The sequence below is a fragment of the Cebus imitator genome, unplaced genomic scaffold (assembly GCF_001604975.1).
Source record: "Cebus imitator isolate Cc_AM_T3 unplaced genomic scaffold, Cebus_imitator-1.0 Scaffold80, whole genome shotgun sequence".
In the NCBI taxonomy this organism is placed as follows: Eukaryota; Metazoa; Chordata; class Mammalia; order Primates; family Cebidae; genus Cebus; species Cebus imitator.
Window position 1 is genome coordinate 1,333,282 of NW_016107395.1, and position 25,084 is coordinate 1,358,365.

General features: G+C 37.1%; 1 protein-coding gene across 1 annotated transcript in view; it reads right to left on the bottom strand.

Annotated features, from left to right (window-relative positions):
* Positions 1-25,084, bottom strand: part of OXCT1 (3-oxoacid CoA-transferase 1) — a 139,810-nt gene that overhangs the window by 82,710 nt on the left and 32,016 nt on the right. The window contains exons 6-7 of the mRNA XM_017533132.2: positions 24,703-24,809; positions 22,470-22,530 (exon numbers count right to left, since the gene is read on the bottom strand). Coding sequence (XP_017388621.1) covers positions 22,470-22,530; positions 24,703-24,809 — 168 coding nt within the window. The remainder of the gene's footprint in view (positions 1-22,469; positions 22,531-24,702; positions 24,810-25,084) is intronic.

Genomic DNA, 25,084 nt, shown 5'->3' on the forward strand with positions numbered 1-25,084 from the left:
AAAAAAAAAAAAAAAAAAAAAAAAATGCAAAATTAGGAAAAGGAATCCATGTAATTCTTTGTAATAAGATAATTATTTTTTAGGAGAACATATCTCAGTTTATGTCAGTGACAATGTACCTTATTTAATAGCCTTTCAGGAGGGAGTATCATAAAGATTCCAAAACATTAATGTTAGAAATGCCCTCTGGCTCTTCCTTTTTTTGGTGGGAGGGAGTGTTGGTGGGGGACAGAGTTTCAATCTTTTTGCCCAGGCTGGACTTCGGTGGCGGGATCTCAGCTCACTGCAACCTCCACCTCCTGGGTTCAAGCGATTCTGCTACCTCAGCCTCCTGAAGAGCTGGGATTACAGGCACACACCACCACACCTAGCTAATTGTAGTATTTTTAGTAGAGATGGGGTTTTGCCGCATTGGCCAAGCTGGTCTTGAACCCCTGACCTCAGGTGATCCACCTGCCTCGACCTGCCAAAGTGCTGGAATTACAGGCGTGAGACTTCTTTTTCTTTCTTTTTTTTTTTTTTGAACATAATCTACATCATTTGCAACAAGATTATTTTGTGGGAAATCACGACTATAAGTTTTAGAGAGCTATCTCAAAACAGTGAATCAACAGCACTTGACTCACATCTTATTTTAGGAAGGGGCTCTACGGGTATAGCTGCTGGCCGTGGTTACCTTCTCTCTGGGAAACTTATCCATATTTACTTCCATAACTGGTTACTGCTCTGGGTTCACAATGTTCTTTCTTTTCTAGTCTACTAATTGTAGGCAATCAAGTTCTTGTCCTGGGTCAAGCAGCCAGGAGGATTCTCCAGGAAGTGGGGTTTTAATCTAGAGTGTCTGGCTACAGAGTACACATATCAACCATACCCTGTACCTTAACTTCTTCCCTCTCGCACAACTCCTCAACTAAGTGGGAGGTTTAAGAATGCTTGGGAATAAAATACTAGCAATATTCCCATTAAAATAAGACACAAAATCACAAAAGAAATAGAGCCAATAAATATATGAAAAACAGTCAATGTCTCTTGTCAAAGATATGAGAGTTAAAACTATAGGGTAGCATTTTTCACCTAGCAAGTTATTAAGTGTTTAAAGTATAATATCCATGTTATTGAGAGTAGTTACAAATGATACTTCTAAATATCACTGAGAGGTTATAAATGGAATTATCTTTCTAGAGAATAATTTAGCAATAGTTTCCAAAACCTTCAAATGTTGATGCACATATAAACAAAATCTACTTCTAGAAATGTGGTCAAATAATCAGACATGTACAAAAACAATATTCACTAAAGCATTAATAGTGAAAGATGGAAAACATGAACGTCCAACAATAGAGTTGTTGATATAAGTTTTACTATAACTATTAAGATATCTTTATTTAGGGGGTAGTAAGCTGTAAAAACATGCTTAATGTTTTATGTAATGAAAAATATATTAAAATGGTCCCTATTTTATAAAAAGAAACATTATGTATAAACAGGAATTAAAGAAAATCAACCCAAGACACTCCCATCTTCTTTCTCAAGTCTCTTCGTTCCATGCAGAAAGTGTCTCCACATCCCATTATGGCCCATCCTCACCCAAATGTCCCTAGACCTGTCAATCAAGATGGCAAGTGTAAAATGCCTTAAGTCTTCTCCTTCCTTCACAATTGACCTTATAGTGATATCTGCATAAACACAGCCAAGAAGTAGAGAGTGGTTATGTGGGGTTAGTCCCACAAACTCACACCAAACCACCACCATCAGGATCCCACAGCAAATACTCTTTATCGTAAAATTGAGCACTCACTGCTCTATGTACAACCAAGTTAGTCCTATCTCAACTAGATTGTAAGACAATCTAAAACAATCACTGTGTTTTATGTAGCAAATCCTTAACATTTGTATACCTAATGGCCATGTTGTTGACTACATCCCTAAGCAACTCTGAAGGTAGCAATTTGTAGTTTTAGAAAGCTAGAAACTTCACTCAATGCGCAGCTGAAACGGACTTCAAAGCCAATTACCTATTTCCTACGTTTAACCAAAGTATTGTTTTTATCAACACAGGGACACACATGCAGTCACTTTTTGAAAGAAAACATTGCCTCTATGAAAGTCAGTATACAGTGCCAATAAAGTGGTTCTTAGATGTTTAGGAAAAGTACAGTAAACTAAATATCAAATTCAGCCATGGCTCAGGATCAGAGCATGAATAAGTCTATCATATATTCTACATGGAAACAAAAATAGGCAATTTATTAATCTTTCAGGAAGCATTCCAACTAACATAGTGGATTAATTCCAAGGACTGTGATTGCTGGATTATTTGGTAAGAGTTTTTTAGTTTTATAAGAAAACACCAAACTCTGGAAGAAGCTGTACTATTTTGTACTCTCACCAGCAATGACTGAGAGTGCTTGTGGTTTTACATCCTCATCAGCATTTGGTGTTGTTACTGTTCTGACTTTTAGCCAATCTAATAGATGAGTAATGGTATCTCTTTTAGGTTTACAATTCCCTGATGACATGATGACAAAGATCTTCTCATATGCTTATTTGCCATTTGTATATCTTCTCTGGTAAGGCACCTGCTCAGATTTTACCTATTTTGTCATAGGGTAATTTTCTGATCATTGAGTTTTAATTGTTTTTGTGTATGTTTGCCCCAAGTCTTATAAGACATTGTCCTTGTTCTTTGTTCTTTTTGCCCTCCACTCTTTTCTGCACTCTGTAGTTACAATTAACCTTTTTATACAATTCTTTTTCTCCTATCTTTTATTGCTACACTTGAGTTTGCAATATACATTTACAATTAATCCAAGTCCTCTTTCAAATATCTTCTACCAAACCATAGTTTGTCATTTTATTCTCTGTATAGTGCCTTCCACAGAGAAGTTTTTAATTTTAATGAAGTCCAACCTATCAAGTGTTTTTCTTTAATGGATCATGTCTTTATGTGAAAAAAGCATGGTCACATTTTCCTTGTTATTTCCTATGAGTTTTCTATTTTACACTTTACATTTAGGTAGATCTTTGCTTCTTTTTGAGTTAGTTTTGGCAGTTATTTTTATATAATTTAAATAAGAAATTGAGAATTGAAAAGGCAAAAAGCACGCAGGAGACACAGATCTAGTAACTGCAGGAGGAACAAAGAAAAGTAGAAGGAACTGGTGCTGGGGCCAAGTGCTTCTCAGAGCTGGATCCCTACTGGGAGTGACAGGAGGCAGACAGTACTTAAACTTCTGAGGCTCACAAGGCTAGTTCTGTGGTGGTGGTGGTGGTGGGGGCGAGTGGGGGGAGGGGAACTAGAAATAAGAACTGCCACAGCATAAACATTAAGAACTGCTGTATTTTTCTGAAGAACTGATCTTTTTATCATTATGGACTACCCCTCTTTAACCCTAATAAATTTCCTTGCTCTGAAGTCTGGTTTGTCTGAAATTAATATAATTGCTCCAGTATTTTTTTTTTTTTTTTTTTTTGAAACTGTTTTGCTCTTTTGCCCAGGCTGGAGTGCAAAGGTGTGATCTCAGCTCACTGCAACCTCTGCCTCCAGGGTTCAAGTGATTCTCCTGACTCAGCCTCTCAAGCAGCTAGGATTATAGGCATATGCCACCATGCCTGGCTAATTTTTGTATTTTTGGTAGAGATGGGGTTTTACCATGTTTGTCAGGCTGGTCTTGAACTCCACAGCTCAAGAGATCCACCTGCTTCAGCCTCCCAAAGTACTGGGATTGCAGGTGTGAGCCACCATGCCCTGCCTAATTGCTCCAGCTTTCTTTTGATTAATGTTAGAATTTTTTTTCCATCATCTCTTTACTTTTGTGTCTCTACATTAAAGTGGATTTCCTGTAGGCAACATACAGCTGAGTCTTGTTTTTAATCCACTTTGAATCTTAGTTCGTATGTTTAGACCAGTAATGTTCAAATCGATATCTACCATATTTGCTACTATTTCCTTCATTCTCTTCATTGTCCTTGTTCTTCGTTCCTTTTACCCTCCACTCTTTCCTGCATTCTGTAGTTTTAATAACTTTTTTATAGAATTCTACCTTTTTCTCCTATCTTTTATTGTTATATTGAGTTTGCAATATACATTTACAATTAATCCAAGTCCTCTTTCAAATAATGCTATACCACTTCATGGGTAGCACAAATATCTTAAAACATGGTATCCCCAGCACTTGTCTCTTATAACATTGCTATTATTAATTTCACTTAAAGGCAGGCATTGCTAAAAAGAGAATGCTCTGGGTATATTTCAAAATGTCTACTTTTCCCCCTACCCCTTGCCAGAAGCAAAAGGAAATTTTCCTTTGGTCTTCACCAAAACTCTGCTAGGAATTCTAGAGGTAAAACTCAAAGAAATATGAAGCCCCTCCTAAGACCAGTCCACTCCGGAGTCTAACTCTGAAACTTATCCACATGAGCCTCCAACAATTCATCAATTACAGTTTGAGGTTTTCTACCCTGGGACTGGTTCCCATGGAGATTTCTGCTATGTACTAGGTTTCTGCTCCAGTAAGTTGCGATTCTCCATATTAGCCTGTCTGTCTCCAATTTGGGGGGCAGTGGTTTGTCCTGTGACTTTAATCCTCTGGTGGATCTAAGAATAACTGTTGATTTTTCAGTTTATTAAGCCTTTTTATTATTGTGAGCATGAGTATGGCAACTTCCAAACTCCTTGCATGTTAGACCTGAAATTGGAAGTGGCTATTTTTTTAAATAATCATTGCCAGTAGTTATTATATAGAATCCTAAAATTTCCATCTTGAATTCAAACTATTATATAATACTATCTATTTCATTTTCAATTGGGGGGAAAAACATTCTATCTTCCTAAATGTGAAGGTTCTCATTTTACAGCTTTTAGGATATTATTCTATTTCATATGTTCTAAAAGGTTAACATTACTGAATGATTTTTAATTTTGCATTTATTATCCTGGGGCTATACTAAGTTAACTGAAAAATTCAGTTAGCTAAAGGTCTAAGAGCCTGCAAGTAAGGAGACTGCAAATTAGATAAAAATGTTAACATTGAAAAGCATAATGTAAAATGCATCTCAAAGTATACCAACCATCATTTGTTTTGCTTCAGAACATAAGCTTTGGAGGCACAAAGAAATGTTTAGATCTTAACTCTTCCCCTTACCAGCTTTGTTAAAGTTTTTCCTTGCCCTCATTTGTCTTTCTATAAAATATAGACAATAAAACCTACCTCATTGAGTTATTATAAAGGATAACTTAAAGTGCTTTGCATGTAAGTGCATGGTATAAACCAGAAGTTGTCACTATTTTGTTTTCATTATTATTATTATTGTTTTCAGTTTATTATTATTGTTGTTTTTATTATTATTATCATTATTATTATAATTTCCTTCAATTGCTATTACCACTATTGAAAATATTTCAGTTATAGCATCTACCACATTCTGTGTAGGGCACACCTTAGCTGTATAGAGTCTACTTTGACCATTTCACTGCCCCTATTTCCTGGGAATGAATTTCATTAAGAAAGTTTTCCATTCCATTTTCCTATCTCCTTTTAAAATCTAGTTCTCAATCTACATATAAAGCACTATCTTGTACATTAAAAATATATACCAGAGAGGAAAAATATGTGAAAATATTTTGAGTGCAAACATATTCAGATGCCAAGAGAAATGAACAAGGAGCTATAAATAAAATAGCAGCTAAAATACTTTTTATAGCAGAAACTGAGTTATTAAACTGCCTTTTGGATTCTACTTAATACTACTTTTCTCTTTTTTTTTTTTTTTTTTTTTTTTTTGAGACGGAGTTTTGCTCTGGTTACCCAGGATGGAGTGCAATGGCATGATCTCCGCTCACCGCCACCTCCGCCTCCTGGGTTCAAGCAATTCTCCTGCCTCAGCCTCCCGAGTAGCTGGGACTACAGGCATGCGCCACCATGCCCAGCTAATTTTTGTATTTTTAGTAGAGACGGGGTTTCACCATATTGACCAGGATGGTCTCGATCTCTTGACCTCGTTATCCACCCGTCTCGGCCTCCCAAAGTGCTGGAATTATAGGCGTGAGCCACCGTGCCCGGCGGATACTACTTTTATTTCTAAAAGTTTATTTCCAATTCTAAGAAGCCAATTCAAGATGAATGAGTTTTGTAAATTTCTCAGAGAAATTTAAATTACACCAAAACTTTCAAACTCATTCTTAATCTCACAGCTCTTTGTAGTAAACCTGTATTGTCTGAGTTTGGTAATGATGAATTTCTCTTCTGAGTTTTGTCTGTGCCAGCAAAGCTTTTCCAAAATTTAAAGTGAAATTCAAAACTGAACAGAACTTTTTCACAATGCATGGCAAAACTTACATCCTTTACTGCAATTATTAGGGAAACTAAAATAGATTCTTTAAATGAATGACCCAGATCCTTTTCACAGAAGGCACAGAAAATATAGCAGGTTTCTTCACATTCCAGTTTAAGTTTCCTCACATGGGATTTGTATTTAGAATTCTCTTTGAAGAACCCAAATGTGTTACTCAGTGGCAGAAACACTGTATATTATCATTAAACTTCAAAAGCTGTATCAGAGAAAAGGTGACCTATAGTTCTGGCATGAGTGGTTGAAAAATCTCAATGTGGGCTTTGTTACTCAGTGGCAGAAACACTTCGTATTATCATTAAACTTGAAAAAGCTGTATCAAAGAAGGTAACCTCTAGTCTTAGGCATGAGTGGACTTGATTTTTTCACGGAATAAACCACAGAGCAAAAGACCATTACATTCAGAGTTAAATAATTCTTAGTTCCTAGTCTTTCATTATTTCTCCCAAATTAACTGTTTTAAACGATTCCATCCAAAAACAAATTCATAATTCTATAAAATTCAATTAGACAAAGCTATCACAAGGAAGAAAGGAAAACACTTTTTCCTTCCACATAATTTACGTTTTGGACCTTAAGTCCCTCTGTGTTCAGGAAGTGGTATGCCCACAGGTGAACAGAAAGCATCAATATCTGAGGCCCTCTTTGTTTATGCCCCCAAACAAACAACAGATGTGACTTTCATTCAAAATAAGTCAAATGGCTCTTGCCTCCTCTCTCATCACGGGATCTTGTTGTGCACACCCACTCTTTCACCAATTTCTGCCACAAGTGGAGCAGCATGAGGCCCTCTGCAGATGCAGCTGCCTCGTCTTGGACTTTCTACCCACTAGAATTATGAGCCAAGGAAACTTTTCTTTATTAAAGAAGAAAAAAGTCAAAGTGGTTATTCAGGATGAGCAAGTTTTAAGCAGTAAATAACTTTTATCTTCGTCCCAAACCAAAATATGTGAATTTTTTTAGCCAAAATATAAAAAGAGATAAAATGGATCCTTAATGCTCCATATTTCACATACAAAGGCAGAGGGAAGTTATCAATTTGAGAGTGTGCAACTCAAGCTAATAAAGTGACAGACTTGTAAGAACCTTCCTTTCTTGAAGGTGTCCATAATATTCCCCTCAAGAATCATCGTAGTTTTTGCTTGATGTAAGGTATCAGCATGTTTAAGTTGATTTTATGGACTTCAAATACTGGCTAGTTTTCTGAAGGATTAAAGCTAACAATATTTTCAAAACCAAATTTAGTTTTTAGATCATGCACTAAGATTTTAGGAATCGTGGCACTATGGAATTTTTATTTTCTTAGATCAAGAACTTTGGAAGACAGGGAAAGCATACAGAGGATCTGCCTTGCCAGCTGCCATTTGCAGTGTAGTTCAATAGTCATCATCACTGGATCAATGAGAACAACAGTCATCTGAGGTTTATTAATCAAAGCAGCAAGAGGGATTAAGGTGAGGATATAGCACTTTAAAGCTTTAGAAAACACACTGAAACGCTCTATCCCACTGATGCTCAAAATAAACCCATGAAATGAGCAAACAGGAGATGCTATAAGGAAGCCGAAATTCTAAATCTGCCTAAGGTCACAAAAGTAGTGAGAGGCAAATCTTAATCTCAGATTCTGTTCACAAAAAAAAATAAAGAAATACAAGAGAAAAGATAAGATTCCTCAAGATTAGCCCCAGAACTTCTTTCCCTAAGTGATCTTTTCCATTCCATAACCCTAACTCAAATATTTGTGAATTATTCCCAATTGTATAACTACCTTCCCAACCTTCCATCTCTGAGCACTACACATAACATATGCACCTGCACCTGCGTCACCACTATTTGAATGCCTAAGAAGCCAATCAATCCTAAGTGAGCTCTTGACTCACTCCCCCAACAGGTTCATCTCAGTTTTCCCATTTCAGTAAGTGATACATCATTACACAAGCTAAGTATAGGAGCAATTTTAATTTCTACCTTTCCTCTATCCAAGCTTTCCACATCTAAGCCATGGGCATGTTGGATAGATTCCTCTTCCAACATATTGTATCTCCTAATTCTATCCTCTCCACCACTCAAGTCCAAGCAACCATCAACCGCTCACCTGGATCACATCAGTCTCCTCACTAGTCTGCCCCTTCATGCCTCTAAAGTCTGTTCTACATATAACACGCAAGCTAAAATTATGACCTTTCCAAATGCACTTAAAATCCAAGCTCCTACAAATGCCTATATACCTACCTACATTCAGATTTTTATAATTCCTATTTATACATATCCAGAAATAAAACCTCCATATTGTCAGAGAAACCACAAAGTCACATATGGAGGATGGAAACTCAGGACTTAGGCCAAGTCTTCCAAGCGTCCTTTTCATGAAGCCATTTAATTGCCTAGTGATCTAGTCCAAGATCACCAAGATCTTAGCCATGTCAATTTGCTCATTTACAATATTGTAATAAAACCACTTCTCCTCCAACTTTACCTGGTGATTAGAGGATCTGATGAGATACTACATGTCAAAGTGATTTGAAAAGCACAAAGCATTATGCAAAGTAACATCAAACACATGGTACTGTGGAAATGGTACACAAGTGTGAAGTTCTGAGCACGGTTTATAAGAAAGGAGAGTTAAATGAATCTAGCTAAAACTGACTTGCCACTCATCAGTAACCTTGGCTGTTTCAATCCTTTTCTACTGCTTAAGAGGACCACTGCAAGACAAAAAAGCACATTGCTACCCCGTTAAACTTCCCGATTTGAGGCTTTACCTTATCAACAAATAAGAAATAGGTAAGTCTTACAAAAGTGTTTCTGACCAAAAAGAAACTAGAGAGCTACAAGACAGTTTAGAAAGCTGGGGGCGGGGGGTAGGGGGAGTAATCAGCCTCACCATCCTCAAAGTTTTTCCATCTGCAAAGTCTCCATCCATGTTCTTCCTCCTCCTAAGGTGCTGATGACACAGATGAAAAATCAGAGACTTAGGGCCCTCCCAAGCCCCCAGGAACATGGGATGATTTCAATCCTGGACTATTTCTGTAGCTCTTGGAAACTCTGCCAGCCAGCAGGAGCTACAGCCATAGCCTGAACACTGGTCAGGCTGGAGGAGATTCCACCTATCATCCTGGTTACTGACACTCATCTGGCTGTGCATTTTCGTTTTGTTTTGTTATTGAGATGGAGTTTCACTCTAGTTGCCCAGGCTGGAGTGAATTGGTGTGATCTCCACTCACTGCAACCTCCGCCTCCCAGGTTCAAGCAATTCTCCTGACTCAGCCTCCCAAGTAGCTGGGATTACAAGTGTTTGCCACCATGCCTGACTAATTTTTTTTTTTTTTTTTTTTTGAGATAGAATCTCACTCAGTCACCAGGCTAGAGTGCAGTGGTGTGATCTCAGGTCACTGCAACCTCCGCTTCCCAGGTTCAAGCAGTTCTCCTGCCTCAGCCTTCCGAGTAGCTGGGATTACAGACGTGTACCACCATGCCCAGCTAATTTTTATATTTTTAGTAGAGACAGGGTTTCACCATGCTGGCAGGATGTTCTTGATCTCCTGACCCCGTGATCCGCCTGACTCGGCCTACCAAAGTGCTGGAATTACAAGTGTGCACCACTATGCCTGGCCCAATTTTTTGCATTTTTAGTAGAGACGGGGTTTCACTATGTTGGCCAGGCTGTCCAGGCTGGTCTCAAACTCCTGACCTCAGCTGATCCACCAGCCTCAGACTCCCAAAGTGCAGGGATTACAGGCATGAGCCACTGCACACGGCCTGGCTGTGCATTTCTATACATGAGAAACGGGCTCTCAAGTATAAGTTAAATAAGTACGAAAAAGGCAAGTGCTTCTAATAAAATGAGTCCATCAATATTTAATTATATCATATTAATGTCAGATCTATTGACAGAGGCATTGTGCTTTTAAAAGACAGTAGCAACTAGAGCTGGATACACAAATTGCTTGCACAAGATCTACCCTTCATGGATGCCCCAAAACCAGTCCAACAAAATTGCAGTAATTTATCAACAACTATACAAATTCACATTATTCTAATTAATTTTCTATTCATTGTCTTCAAACCAGTTATTTCAGTTCTACTTAAGTATGTTGGTACTTAAGAAATATTGAGTGATTTAATATATTCAGACTATAGAAATAGAAGTTATGCTATAAATGAAGGGTCTGCAAACTTTTTTTCTGTGAAGGATTAAATGATATTTTAGGCTTTGCAGACTACACACTGTTATACAGTTTTAAAAAATATGATCTTTTCAAAATATAAAAATATGCCTACTCTTAGACTGCATAAAAACAGGCCATGGGCTGTATTTTGTCAATCCTTGTAAGGAATAACTGTGAACCAATATTACAGAGCAAAAAACTGTTCTGTACAACATGAATCTGCCTCTTATTTAGTACAAACCACATTAGTTCAACAGGCTCTCCTGATGTTCTGAATTAGGAAGTTCTATATTAGAGAAGGATGAAAAATATGTCGTATTTTTCATGAGGCAAAAAAAAAAAAATTCCAAATATTTCTCTCTTTTCTTTAAGTGCTCAAGGATAAAGGATGTTCAATAAGGACTATGAAGCACCACTTATAATGTGCATATTTATAACAACAGTTAAAAGCCTGGATTTATATAGTACAGATTAATAAAATACAAATTTGAGGCCTGAAAAATTATAAATAAAGACAAAAAGCCAAAAATAGCTAGGATAAAATTCACCAATCCATCAAAAAAGGGGGATATATTATTAAAGTGACTTTGTTTTAGGATCTCTATACAAACTATAAAAAATAGCTCCAAAATTTTGTGAGGATAATGGTACATACAAATGACTTGCTGTAATTGGTATTTTTACCCCACAATGCAATGAAGTCCATTGTACGTGAGATAATGGAACTCTCTCACATAGCTGCAGTATTGTTACCAAGCAACAAGACATAAAATGTCAAGATTAGCACTTTGTTTAATATATTTTTATCACCAATAAACTATTTCTATTCTGCTATTCTTCTGGGTGTAAATAGTCATTAAACTAAGAATTATATTTGTTAATATACAAGTGTCTGGAAAGTAATGCAGTTAACACTAGGCATTTACCAAGTCCATATTTTTATATTTACTGCTTCCTTGGCAGAAACAACAAATATTAACATAACAATAATTCTGTCAGGTTATTTTGCCAAACTACTCAACTACAATATGTCTTCATTGAGTACATCTTCATTAGCATCTAAATATTTTCAAACCAATACAGCATTTCATAAAAATTCAAGGAAGTGAATGAATTGTCTTTAAATACTTCAATACTCTGAAATGAGTAGAATCAATCAGTTCATTTAGTATACTTCTGTTAGGATATTATCTTTTCAAAGCATTCTATACCTGGCTAAATATGTGGCATAGAATTTAGAGATGTCTTTAAGAATGGGTTAGTCATCCATTTTAAAAAGTCCAAAAGCACAAGTAAAATATTATGAACTGAAAAAAATAAGGAAAATAAATGTAAATTGAAGATTTTATATAATTTACCAGGTCTAAAAATCAACCTGTGTGAATGATATCCAGCACTCACCATATCCATCCCAAAAGTTAATACTTAGGAAGGTGATAGTATTGTGCCAAAGGACTAAGGGTTCTTCAGGGAGGGTTGGTGGAAGGAAGGTATTTCTTTTTCCATATTGTATAAACAAACACCTTTTTTTTTTCTCTTAAAAGAACTTGTGTTACGTGTTCAACTCAACTGGCCATGTGATAGATTCAGGAAGATTAGGATAAACAGTTTTTTGCTAACCTCATTCTATGTAGCTAACTAACTGAGGTAGAGAGCCCTACCAGGTAAATACTAAAGTGCAGTAAAGAGCATGTAGTATAGTAAACTTCACACAGTAAATGTCAAATTTGACATTTCAGCCAAGTTCTCATAAATATGCCTCCATATGTCACAGATGTTTATGTATGAATGAATTTCACACAAAAATTAGCCTGTGTATGGATGTGTGTGTTACTTGAAATGGGATCCAGTGAAGTTTTTCAACACGGTGGGAAGTCCTTGTCTTATGTGGACCAAAGCTTCATTTTTCTTTCTGTCTCATTTTATTTTTATTGCCTCTTGAAAAATCATGAATTCCATTGCTTTTAAAACTGTATCATTAGGTATTAGCAATCCAAAGAATAAGAGAAATTTAAGAGGGAAGGAATTATGCTTACTCCTTAGGCTTTTTCATTTCCTTAAAGCAGGAAGCAAGATAGCCCAAATCTCTAAAACATGAATACATTAATTGGCCTGCTTAATGAAAATTAAATGTTCACAGGACCCACTTTAGCTATTATGTCACCTGGTTAAAATCCACTGTGTTCCCACCTTCTATTGTTAAGTAAAACAACCAGCTTGTTCATGTCTAAGATGATTTATAAGGAATTATTAACACAAAGTTCTCCAAAGAGGGCCACAGTCATAAACACGAGGATGCTCCAATGTCAAAAGTCACATAGCCTTTGAGAAAGATATTGCCAGTACCCTCGAGAAAGTTAATTCTCACGTAAGACTGCACACCCTATGACCATACAATGAAAGAAGTTTGTTATCTCTGTTCTCCAAACCTGCCAGGGATGCTCTTGCCTCAGGTCTCTCCACATACTACTCATTTGGGCCTAGAAGGCTCCACCATCAGTTAGCTGCAAATCTAGCTTCCTCTCTGTCTTAAGGTTGTTATTCAGAAGTCATCTCACTGACAGGCCTTTCACTGTACCATCCAAAGTTTCAGTTTCTTTCCCTGACATTTCAGGTCCCTTTTCACACTTTTTCTCTTAACACTTAGCAATATCAAATATAATACATATTTTACTTATTCATTCTATTATCAAGATCGACCATCAGAATGTAAACTCCATGAGAGCAGGGAGTTTTGTTCACTGCTATATCTCCAGGATCTATAAAAATACCTGATATGCTAGAATTTCTGAATATCAGTGAACTTTCCTTAAACTATCATTGCACTGTAATATCTGGTACTTGCTTCAAATCAATTAGAGGAAGGAGAAGGCAAAGAGATGGGGATGTGGATGGGGCAGGAGTGACCATGGGTTGATGGTCATTGGAGATAAGGTGTTGGGCTCAGGAAGGTACATGATATTCCTCTGCTTATTATTGTATATGTTCATTATCCTCCATAAAATAAAAATTCGTATTTCAGTTACACTGCAATCTTCACCTTTCCTCACCCACCAACCAGAAACACTACATGTATGCTTGGCAAGATGACAGACATAACCCTGATCTTTTCCTCTGATTAATTTAGAAAGAGATGGAAAGGTAGTTTAGCAAGATGGTAGAACTGAAGCCATTTGTCCCACCTCAAGAGCACCAAACTTTAACAACTACAGTATCTGTATATAGAAAAGCACTGTCACAAGAACTAAAAATCAGATTGCCTTTGGGACAGCCCTGAAGGTAAGAAAACAGACTTGGCTGGCTTCACCACCTGCTTATTGTAGAGCCTCAGGGCCTTGAGTTAACATAGGTGGTAGTCAGGTAGTAGTTACGGAAGGCCTTGGGCGAAACCCAGTGCTGTGCTGGCTTTAGGCCTGACCCGGCACAGTCCAAGTGGTGGTAGCCACAGGAGTATGTTTGTATCATCACACCCTCAGTTCCAGGCAGTTTAGCACAGACAGAAAGAGAGAGAGAGAGAGAGGACAGAGGGAGAGAGAGATGGAGAGAGAAAGATTCCACTTGTTCGGAAGAAAGTAAGGAAAAGAACAGCAGTCTCTACCTGGTAATCCAGAAAAGCCTTCTGGATATTATCCAAGACCATCAAAACAATACCTCTTACAAATTTACAAAAACCACAGCAGTTGGTTGGAGCCCGAGTCCCTTTAAATACCTAGAAAGCATTCCCAAGGAAAGCACTAACAGGACCAGACTGCAAAGACTACAATAAATACCTAACCCTTTAATGCCCAGACACCAACAATCATCTACAAGCTTCAAGACAATCCAGGGAAGCATGACCTCACCAAACAAAATAAGGCACAGGGGACAAATCCTGGGGAAAAAGAGATATGTGACCTTTCAGGCAGAATTCAAAATAGCTGTTTTGAGGAAACTCAAAGAAATCCAAGATAACACAGAAGGAATTCAGAATTCTACCAGATAAATTTAACAGATTGAAATAATTAAAAAGAAGCAAGCAGAAATTCTACATTTGGAAAAACACAACTGACATACAGATGCTGAATACATCTGGAGTCTCTTAATAGCAGAACTGATCAAACAGAAGAAAATCACTGAGCTTGAAGACAGGCTTTTTGAAAATACAGTCAGAGGAGACAAAAGAAAAATAAAGAACAATGAAGCACACCTACAATATCTAGAAAATAGCCTTGAAAGGGCCAATACTAAGAGTCACTGGCCTTAAGGAAAAGGTAGAGAAAGAGATGGGGGTGGCAAGTTTATTCAAAGGCATAAAAAGATTTCCCAAATCTAGAGAAAGATTAACATTCAAGTAAAAGAAGGTGAGAGAATCCCAAGCAAATTTAACCCAAGGAAGACTATCTCAAGGCATTTAATTAAACTCCCAACAATCAGTGATAAAGAATTCTAAAAGCAGCAAGAGAAAAGAAACAACATACAACAGACAACGGAGCTCCAAGATGTCTGGCAGCAGACTTTTCAGAGGAAACATTAAAGGCCAGGAGACAGTAGCATGACATATTTAAAGGGCTGAAAGAAAATAAAAACAACTCTGACCCTAGAATAATATATCTGGCAAAAATATCCTTCAAACATGGAGGAAAAATAAAGAACTCCCCAGACAATCAAAATCAGAGGGATTTCATCAACATCAGACCTGTCCTATAAGAAGTGACACAGAGAGTTCTTCGTCTGAAAAAAAAAAAAAGATGTTAATGAGAAAGAAAAAAATCATCTGAAGATATAAAACTCCCTGGTAATAAGAAGCACACAGAAAAACACAATTATTATTATTATTATTTTTTTTTTTTTTTTTTGAGACGGAGTCTTGCTCTGTCACCAGGCTGGAGTGCAGTGGCGCAATCTTGGCTCACTTCAACATCTGACCCCTGGGTTCAAGCAATTCTCCTGCCTTAGCCTCCCAAGTAGCTCGGACTATAGGCACGCACCACCATGCCCAGCTAATTTTTGTTTTTAGTAGAGACGGGGTTTCACCATGTTGGCCAGGATGGTCTAGATCTCTTGATCTCGTGATCTGCTTGCCTCAGCCTCCCAAAGTGCTGGGATTACAGGCATACAGGATATTATTAATATAACATTGTAACTGTGGTGTGTAAACACTTAAGTTGAAAGACCAAATAATGAGCCAATTATAACTGTAATAACTTTAAGACATAGCACAGTAAGAAATGAAGAGAAACAAAACGTTATAAAGAACAAGGATGAAGTAAAAGTGTAGAGTTTTGGCCAGGCGCGGTGGCTCATGCCTATAATTCCAGCACTTTGGGAGGCCAAGGCGGGTGGATCACCTGAGGTTGGAAGTTTGACACCAGCCTGGCCAACATAATGAAACCCCGTCTCTTCGAAAAATACAAAAACTTAGCTGGTGTGGTGGTGCATACCTGTAATCCCAGCTACTCAGGAGGCTGAGGCAGGAGAATTGCTTAAACCCGGGAGGCGGAGTTTGCAGTGGAGCCGAGATTGTACCACTGCAATCCAGCCTGGGCAACAAGAGCAAAACTCTGTCTCAAAAAAAACAAAAAGTTTAGAGTTTTTATTGGTTTTCTTTTTGCTTTATTTTATGAAATTAGTGTTAAGTTTTCATCAGTTTAAAATAATGGGTTAAAAGACAGTGTTTTCAACTCAGGCTAATATCAAATCAAAAAAATATATACAACAGATACATAAAAAATGAAAAGCAAGAAATTAAAGCACCCCAGAGAAAAATCATCATCACTAAAAGGAAGACAGGAAGGAAGAAGGAAGAAGACCACAAAACAATCAGAAAACAAAACAAAACAAAAAAATCAAAATGGCAGGAATAAATCCCTACTTATCAATAACATTGACTGTAAATGGACTAAACTCTCCAATAAGACACAGTAGCTGAATGGATGAAAAAAATAGGACCCATTGGTCTGTTGCCTGCAAGAGACATGTGTCACCTATAAAGATACACACAGACCAAAAATAAAGGGATGGAAAATGATATCCCATGCCAATGGACACCCACAAAAAAAAAACAGAAGTAGCCATACTTACATCAAGCAAAATAGATTTCAAGACAAAAACTGTAAGAAGAGACAAAGAAGCTCATTATATAATGATAAAGGGGTCAATTTAGCAAGAGGATACAATGATTATAAATATATATGCACCCAACACTGGGGGAGCCAGATATATAAAGCAAATATTATTAGAGCTAAAGAGAGATAGACTAAAATACAACAGCTGGAGACTTCCACACCCCATTTTCAGCATTGAACAGATTTCCAAGAAAGAAAAGTCAGAGACATTGGACTAAATCTGTACTATAGAATAAATGAGCCTTATAGAGATCTATAAAACATTTCATCGAACAGGTACTAAGAGGAAAATTTATAAGTGCCATAAAATACTAAGAGGAAAATTTACATCTATAAGTGCCTACATCAAAAAAGAAAAACAAATAACCTAATGATGCAACTTAAAGAACTAGAAAAAAGCAAATCAAACCCAAAACTAGTAAAAGAAATACAGATCAGAGCAGAAATGAATTTGAAATAAAGAAAATACAAAAGAACAATTAAAAAGAAGTTGAGATTTCAAGAAGATAAAATTGACAAACCTTTAGCCAGACTAACAAAGGCAGAGTGTTGGTAGTGAAGAACCAAATAAAATCAGAGAAAAAGGGACATTACAACTGGTAAGAAATTCAAAGGATCATTAGTGGCTACTAGGAGCAACTATGTACTATGTGCCAATAAATTGGAAAATCTAGAAGAAATAAATAAATTTCTAGACACATATAACCTATCAAGATTGAACCAGGAAAAAATTCAAAATCTGAACAGCCATATACCATAATATATATACCTACTATGTACCCACAAAAATTTAAAAATTTTAATAAGATGGCACGTGCCAGGCACTGGCACAGAACACAGAAGATGCAGTTCCCTGAAGCCTGGTTCTTATAAGTCTTAGGATATTACTTTTCAAAATAATTCCCTGTATGTCCATTAAGCTCTAATTCTTATATTAGATAGGTTCACCGATGTTCAGTTTATATTGTGCTTCATAAATCACACATGCTACAGTAAATATTTGTGTGCACCAAATATTATGTCATCTAAACAATTCTTTCACAGGCAAACATACCATAATATAAATACAATAAAAATAACTCTATTTATATCATGATAAATATACTTATTTTGACTGAAGGCTGAAGTTAACTAAAATAGTTGAAAGAGCCTTGGGTAAACCTTTGCTGTCTTGTAAACCAGCCCTGGCACAAGTCTGGCAGCACAAAGAAGTCCAAAACAGTGAGGTTATTTCAGTCACAGGCAGCCTCAGCAGCTTCAGTGGCTGAGTCAGATGACCTTTTCTGACAGCACGTGCATGCCAGGCTGCTTGCAGGAGACAAAGCATCAACAGTCTCCTGAGTGAAGCACTCTCATCCCTCCCCCTAGGTTTTCTATTATAGGCTCCTTCAAAAAAAAAAAAAAAAAAAAAAAAGTAGAAATAGGCCACTTGTAGAGAAACTTAGATGGTAGGTTATATACACAGAAGACTAGCAGAGGGGCTCATAGGGAGTTGAGAGCTTAACACAATAACAGGATTCCTTCTGAGAAATGGCCAAATTAGTGCCCTTTGGAATACTCAAGAGTCCTTGCTACTCCTTGTCACACATATGGAAGGCAACACCCAAGAGTCATTCCCTGGCAAGTTTTGCACTTAAACTCGTAAAGTTTATCAGGGAAGACTTCACCCACTCACTCAAAGAGAGGAAGGTCCAGAAATAACACTGTCTGGACTGAAAAGAGAAACATTTCTCTGGCAAATATAGCAATATGTGCAGCCATGTGGACTGTTTTTCCCCAAGTAGCTACCCAGGTCCATAAGAGGGGCAGGAAGACACAGCCAGCATCAACTGTGACACAACTTTGTGGGGAAGCATGCAAATGGCTGCACATTTTAAGAAATATATGTAATGTTTACATTGGTTTTGTTAAAAGCATATATAAGTGATCACCTCTATGGTTTTATACAACTTGTAAGTTTGTCTAGAAAAGTGGTCCCCAACTTTTTTGGCACCAGGGACCGGTTTTGTGGAAGACACTTTTTCCACAGATGGGGGTTGGGCGGGGGAATGGTTTCAGGGTGAAACTGTTCCACCTCAGATCATCAGGCATTAGATTCTCAAAAGGAGCGAGCCACCTAGATCCCTCACATGCACAGTTCATAACAGGGTTCCCGCTCCTGTGAGAATCTGATGCCAGGGCTGATTTAACAGGAGGCAGAATTTAGGCAGTAACACTCACTCACACACCACTCATCTCCTACTATATAGCCCAGTTTCTAACAGACCATGGATCACTACTGGTCCATGGCCAAAGGGTTGGGGACCCTTGATCTAGAGCACATCTAAAAACAAACTTTGCCAAAAAGGACTAGTTTCCCTTTTGCAGAATTGAGAAATAAATAACGTCAAGGACAAATTTGATTTTCTTTTAAATTTATGATAAACATACTCATTTACTTCTTGATGTAAAACATTTGCTGTAAATTGTATAATTAAAAAATTATAAACAAAAAGGCAAGAGGTTATGTTTCTTTTCCACCCTGCTTCTAAATCCCAAACAAATTTAAGATGCCTAAGGGAATCATCGTTAGTACTTTAAATACTTATAGTTCTTTCCTCCTTAAAACGAAAATCAAAATTCAAAACACCAGAGAGAAGAAAGGTTGAAAAGGCGCAGCATTGTGGAGTGGGAAGATGCTGGCATGGAGCTTTAGGAAACAAGCTCTAATTCAGATTCTACAACTCAAAAGAAACAAGATGATCTAAGAGTTCTCTATTAAAAAGAAAAAGATGCCTCTGACTATGTTATATAGGGTGTAGTCACACTGTTATAGCTCCCACTGGTTGATACTATAGTTCTAGAACAGACATTCAATCACCACGTTTAGAGAAATATGTAAAAAGCATAAAGGTCAAAGAGGCTAGACAGTAGAATGAAAAGAGTCCAAGGGAAACACTGAATGAGTGCATGGGCCACTGAACACAGGATGATGCCTTTCTCAAAGACATCTCTAAGGTAGATGGTAATAGAAGAGAAAAAAAAGACTACAATGGAAATAATTGTCAAGGAAGGTTTGGGATAGAAAATAAGTTGGACAGAAAATCTCCTTATTTGCTTGTCTCTGATGGTTAGCATTGGAATGGACTGCCTCTGGAGATTCAATAACTGCTAAGAATTTCAAACACCCATTGATAGATAAGATGGAAGCATTACATAACATAATGGAAAGGAACAGACACCCTGGAATCAGTTTCTCTGTGGGTCTATCCTGGTTCCATTTAAGCTGTGTGACATCAGGTATTCACCTTAACCTCTCTATGCCTTAAAGTCATCACCTCTAAAATAAAGATAATTATTATCCTACTTCATAGTACTATCGTGATAATTTAAAATAATGAACATAAGGAATACAGCAGTGACTGACACATCATAAATGCTTGATTAATACTAGCTATCATTATTAGCATTTTGCATGCAGAAGAATATGCAGTTAACAATCTCTGAAGATTCCTCTTAAATGCTGTACTTCAGAGACCAGCTCATAATCATCAATTGCACTATGACCCCCATAAAAGAAAGAAAGATAGAGCTTGAAAAGTCATAGAACCCTAGAGGCAGGTGCAGGTAATGCAGTGCATAGGGCATAGCACAGAACAGGGGGCTGGAGGTCCACGGAACTCAATGGACTCAAAATACAAGTCACAAAGCCAAAATGGAGTTTCATATCAGAAAATGCCCAATATAGGCACTAACCCCAATTCCAAATTATTTTCCATGTTTGTGAGCACAATTCTTACAATTCAGTCTATGGTAAGGTTTCTACTATGTATACTATATGTTTCTACTATGAACAGGTGTCCAGGCTAGGCTTACAAGAATCCTATAGTCCAAAGAGCTGTTTTGCTTATGTTCCTAAACTAGGATAACAGATTTCTTCTTGAGCCTTCTAATCCTGTTTTGTTCAATAAAACTTCCTGCGATGATAATGTTTATTTGTACTGATCAGTATAGTACTCACTAGCCACATGTAGCTTTGCTTGATATGGGACTAGTATAAATGTAAATTCAATTTCTCAGTCTTTTTTTTTTGAGACAGGGTATCACTCTATTGCCCAGGCTGGATCACAGTGACACAGTGGATGTCACTGCAGCCTTGACCTCCTGGACTCAGGTGATCCTCTCACATCTCAGCCCCCAGGTAGCTGGGACTTCAGGCACATGCCACCACATCTGGCTAATTTTTTTTTTTTTTTTGTAGAGACAGTGTTTCACCATGTTGTACAGGCTGATCTCAAATACCTGGCTCAAGCAATCTACCTGCCTCAGCCTTCCAAAGTGCTGGGATAACAGGCCTGAGCCACCATGTAATAATTTTAATTTAATGTGGCTAGTGGCTACCATACTGGAAAGTAGAGAATTTTAGAAGTGGTTGCCCACAGCACTGCATTGAAAGAGACCCTAATGTATGTCTGGGCCTACCAGAAAAACATTCTGTGATCCATCAGATATGTCTGTTCCGGGACACAGAAGGGCAGCCTTTATTACTTGTGCAGGTTCAGTTAAAGGATTTTCTCTCCTTAGGCCAAAAGAGAGCCTCTCTTTCCTAATACCTACAGTGAGTCTTCAACACAAGGTTACTTTCTGCTCTTATAAGAAATGAGATGAACTGAAAAGAGCCAGATTGTAATAGGAAAAAGTTTTAAAGAGAACTTCACCCAAGATAGTGCATAATGCTGCTTTGTACTGTGGGAAGAAATACTGGTTTCTGACAGTTTTGCAGAAATACACGAAGTCAATGGGGTGTAAAACTATTATTTTAAGCTACACTGTAGGCCGTTTCTCAGTAATGCCGTTTCTCAGTTGTGTGCCATGGACAGGTAATTAAGATGGATAAATAAATTAAAGACAGATTACGCAGAAAGTATAAGCCACATTATCCATTTTAAATGTAGAAAATATACTAAATGTAGTAAAGCCATTCCAATAAAACCACCATGCCTCAGTTGAAAGTAACATATACCTCAGCACTTTAAAATAGCATACTTCATTTTCCAGGAAAGGTACAGAACCCTAACATGTGATTCTTTCAAAATACACTGTGCTGCCTTCATGAAACAGTATGGTGGCCTTGTATAAATGAATCAAAAGACACCACATACAACACCTGCCATCATGAGAAAAATCAGGAACCTATGTATTTCAATTCCAGATCCCAACAGAGATAAAGTCCTCCCAAGGAAAAACTACCTCAAACTCCCACAAAAATTCGGTCCTAGGTGATCCTCAAAGCCTCAAGTTGAGAATCATTTGAAGTCTTCTTTTAGGTTCAATATGTTACAAGCAAAATGGAAAGGTTTTGGTATAAGCACCTGTTTCTGTCCCAGATCCCTAAGCCTAGGAGGGCTGCAGAATTCCAAAAGGACAGTCAGTGCCTGAATTTGCTCTGAATGGAACCACATCAAAGTAGTTATTTGTGTAACCCTCTTCCCTTAAAGAAGTCACAAAATCTATCACAGTAAGATCACGAACTTCTTCTGACACAGTTACTATTTTCCTGAGATTCTACATACATAAATTCATCTTGGAATTTCACTCAAGGAGATCTATTTCATTTAAGGATCAAAGGACTTTTATAAGCTGGTCCCATTGCTTGATTCACAAAGAGAGCAGCCTTGCTAACAAGAAAGCTGAAGTTACAGCAAAATTTTAACTATTATATATTTAGATGGAATGGTTCCATTTCCAAAACAAAAAATACTGTCATTATTATCCAGAAAACAAACGAACTGTGGTACTTTTTCTTGAACTAATACTAACATCAAGTTAAATAATTAACACCAAGAATTCAAAAATAACCTCTTACCTCTACCACCGTGGTTTCTGCAGCTTTGCACATTGGCAAGTTGAAATTCCTTGCACTTTTCCTACATCGGGGTGGGGGAGATAAGAAAGTGGGGGAAAAAGACCAAAAATAAGTATCTCTGTCAGTTTTAAGATTTCATAGATTAGGATTTCTATGAACTAAAAATCTAAGAATCTTTCCAAAATGAGTTTATCATATTTTCCATTAATAAAGTTTCATAAATAGCTCATAAATTTTAAAAAATCATAACTATTTTATTCAATGTATATAGTTTTGAACTGGCTTGAGAGAAAGAGAAACTATTTTTCATGTTCAACATATGCACAAAAAGGATATTAATAAATGTATCTTATTTGAAGTTAATTTCCTTAATCTTTTAACAAGTATGCTTTGTCCCTATTAGTTAAATATTTCATTCAATAACTTGCTCTCATTAAAACATTAAGAAAGGAAAAGTAGCAAATGCTTCACATGAGAAGGTATAGTAATTACATTCTCTATTGAAGAGAAGAAGCCTATTGCTGAAACTAAATGAAACATTCATTGGTAATTTGTGAGTCACCTATAAAGATCATTCTGGAGAATCATTTTCTGATGAAGTTTTTGAAAGTACAACACCCACATCAGACCCTGAGGTGTAAAAATTTCTAAGATGTGCCAATTTTGCTGACGGTTTTGCACTCTGATGTTCCTCAATAACAGTAAAAGTTAAAATATATTTTTTGTCTCTGGGAATATAGGTTGCCAGCAGAATTTCTTTGGTAGAGGAAGCAAGTCACAGCTATATTTTACTAGCTCTTTGGGGCCACCAGCATTTCTTTTGCTCAGATTGAAGGATGCATACAGGAATAGGAGCATCCTTGAGAAGGGAGTACGTGTGAACTTTCACAGGTTGCTGGGTTAGATCCCACTAGACATCCAGGCATCAAAAGTTCCAAGGGCAGAATGGTCAGAGGCAAAAAAACGTCCCAAGTCCCCCACTTGAATAACCTAGACAGACCTCTCTTCCAGCTGTCCCACTAAATGTGAAGTCAGTCCCAAGGTCACTTGACCATTGGTGATGCAAGCTTTCATTTCACACCAGAACTGCTAAACCACCAGCATAAAATTGGTGCCTAGAATAGTCCTTGTGCAGACTTTAGATACCAGAATCAGGCACTACAGCACAGAATAAATGTAGGAATATTTTCCATAATTCATTTCTGCTTACTAATATACAATTTTGTTAATCTTTTTAAAAAAGCAACTAAGCATTTGTAAATAATACACAAATGTGTCAAATAAAGATAATGTAAAATGTCTTCTGTTATTGCCAAAATTAGCTGTATGTTAAAAAACTGCCTAAATCAAAGAAATCAAAGAGCATTAATATCACATAACTTCTTCAGAAATAAAAAGCAATATGAGGGTATCACTGAGAACTTAATTGTGATTGCACCAAAGCTGCATTTGCTAAAGATTAAAAAATTGTTAATCGAAAGCAGCAAATGATAATATGAGGAAAAACAATGATTTCTGTAATCATTATAATAGGTAAAGTCTTCAAGATTAAACATTTTGGAAAACTCTTAAGTGTATACTCAAGGGTTTCATAATCCTCAAAAAACTATATAAATCTGTAAGTCCAAGATTAGTATGCTTAGAATAACCAAAAGATTTTAAAATCTATCAGGTCTGTGGCTAACCAGAGAGTGAGGATTTAAAGTTCAGTATTATAAAGGTTAATCAATTTTTCAGATAGGACATTTGTAAGCATTTCCTAGGAGACACCAAAAGAACTGAAAAAGGACTAACACTAATGATTATTAGCAGTATCTCTTCAGAATATCAAATTAACTTTGACATTTTAAAACAATACATGTAAATTACAATATCAACTAAATAAAACTGTGTGACTCATATTTTCTAAGCATGTAAATGGTCTTCGCAACTAAAACATACAGGGAGAAAAACAATTGTGTGTGCCTATATAAAAGGGCATACAGATTCAAATATTTAACAAGCAGTGCAGCATGGATGTCAACCAGTCCAAACAAGACTCCCACAAGTGGACATACCAGCAGCCCTGCACACACCTATGTATGTGCAATACACATGGGCATGTATGATCTTGGGCCATTTCCAAAATAAATTTTTAAATTGCAAATTCACTCTGATATCCATTTTTGTAATCATAATTTAGAAAAGATAGAGTTGCTGACATGTATGAGTGTTTTTAAAACTATCACAATACCTGAAAATCACGTTTCCTGCTCGGTCCGCCTTCCAAGCTTTCACCAAAGCAAAATCCCCTGTAATTGCTTCCTCCAAAATAAAGTGCTGACCATTGAACTCCCTCACCTGCAGGAGAGGAAGAAGGCATCGTCAGGTATTTGCACAGGTCTTGATTGTGATAGAGACACTCTGATAGAGGTAGATAACAAGGATACATGTCTAGTGAGGGAAAACTTCTCAGACGGAAAAATATCTCAGAGACTTCAAGGATAAGCAGTGTTAGGCAAGCAGGACTTAGTCAAAGTAGTCGGGGCCGGGCGCGGTGGCTCAAGCCTGTAATCCCAGCACTTTGGGAGGCCGAGGCGGGTGGATCACGAGGTCAAGAGATCGAGACCATCCTG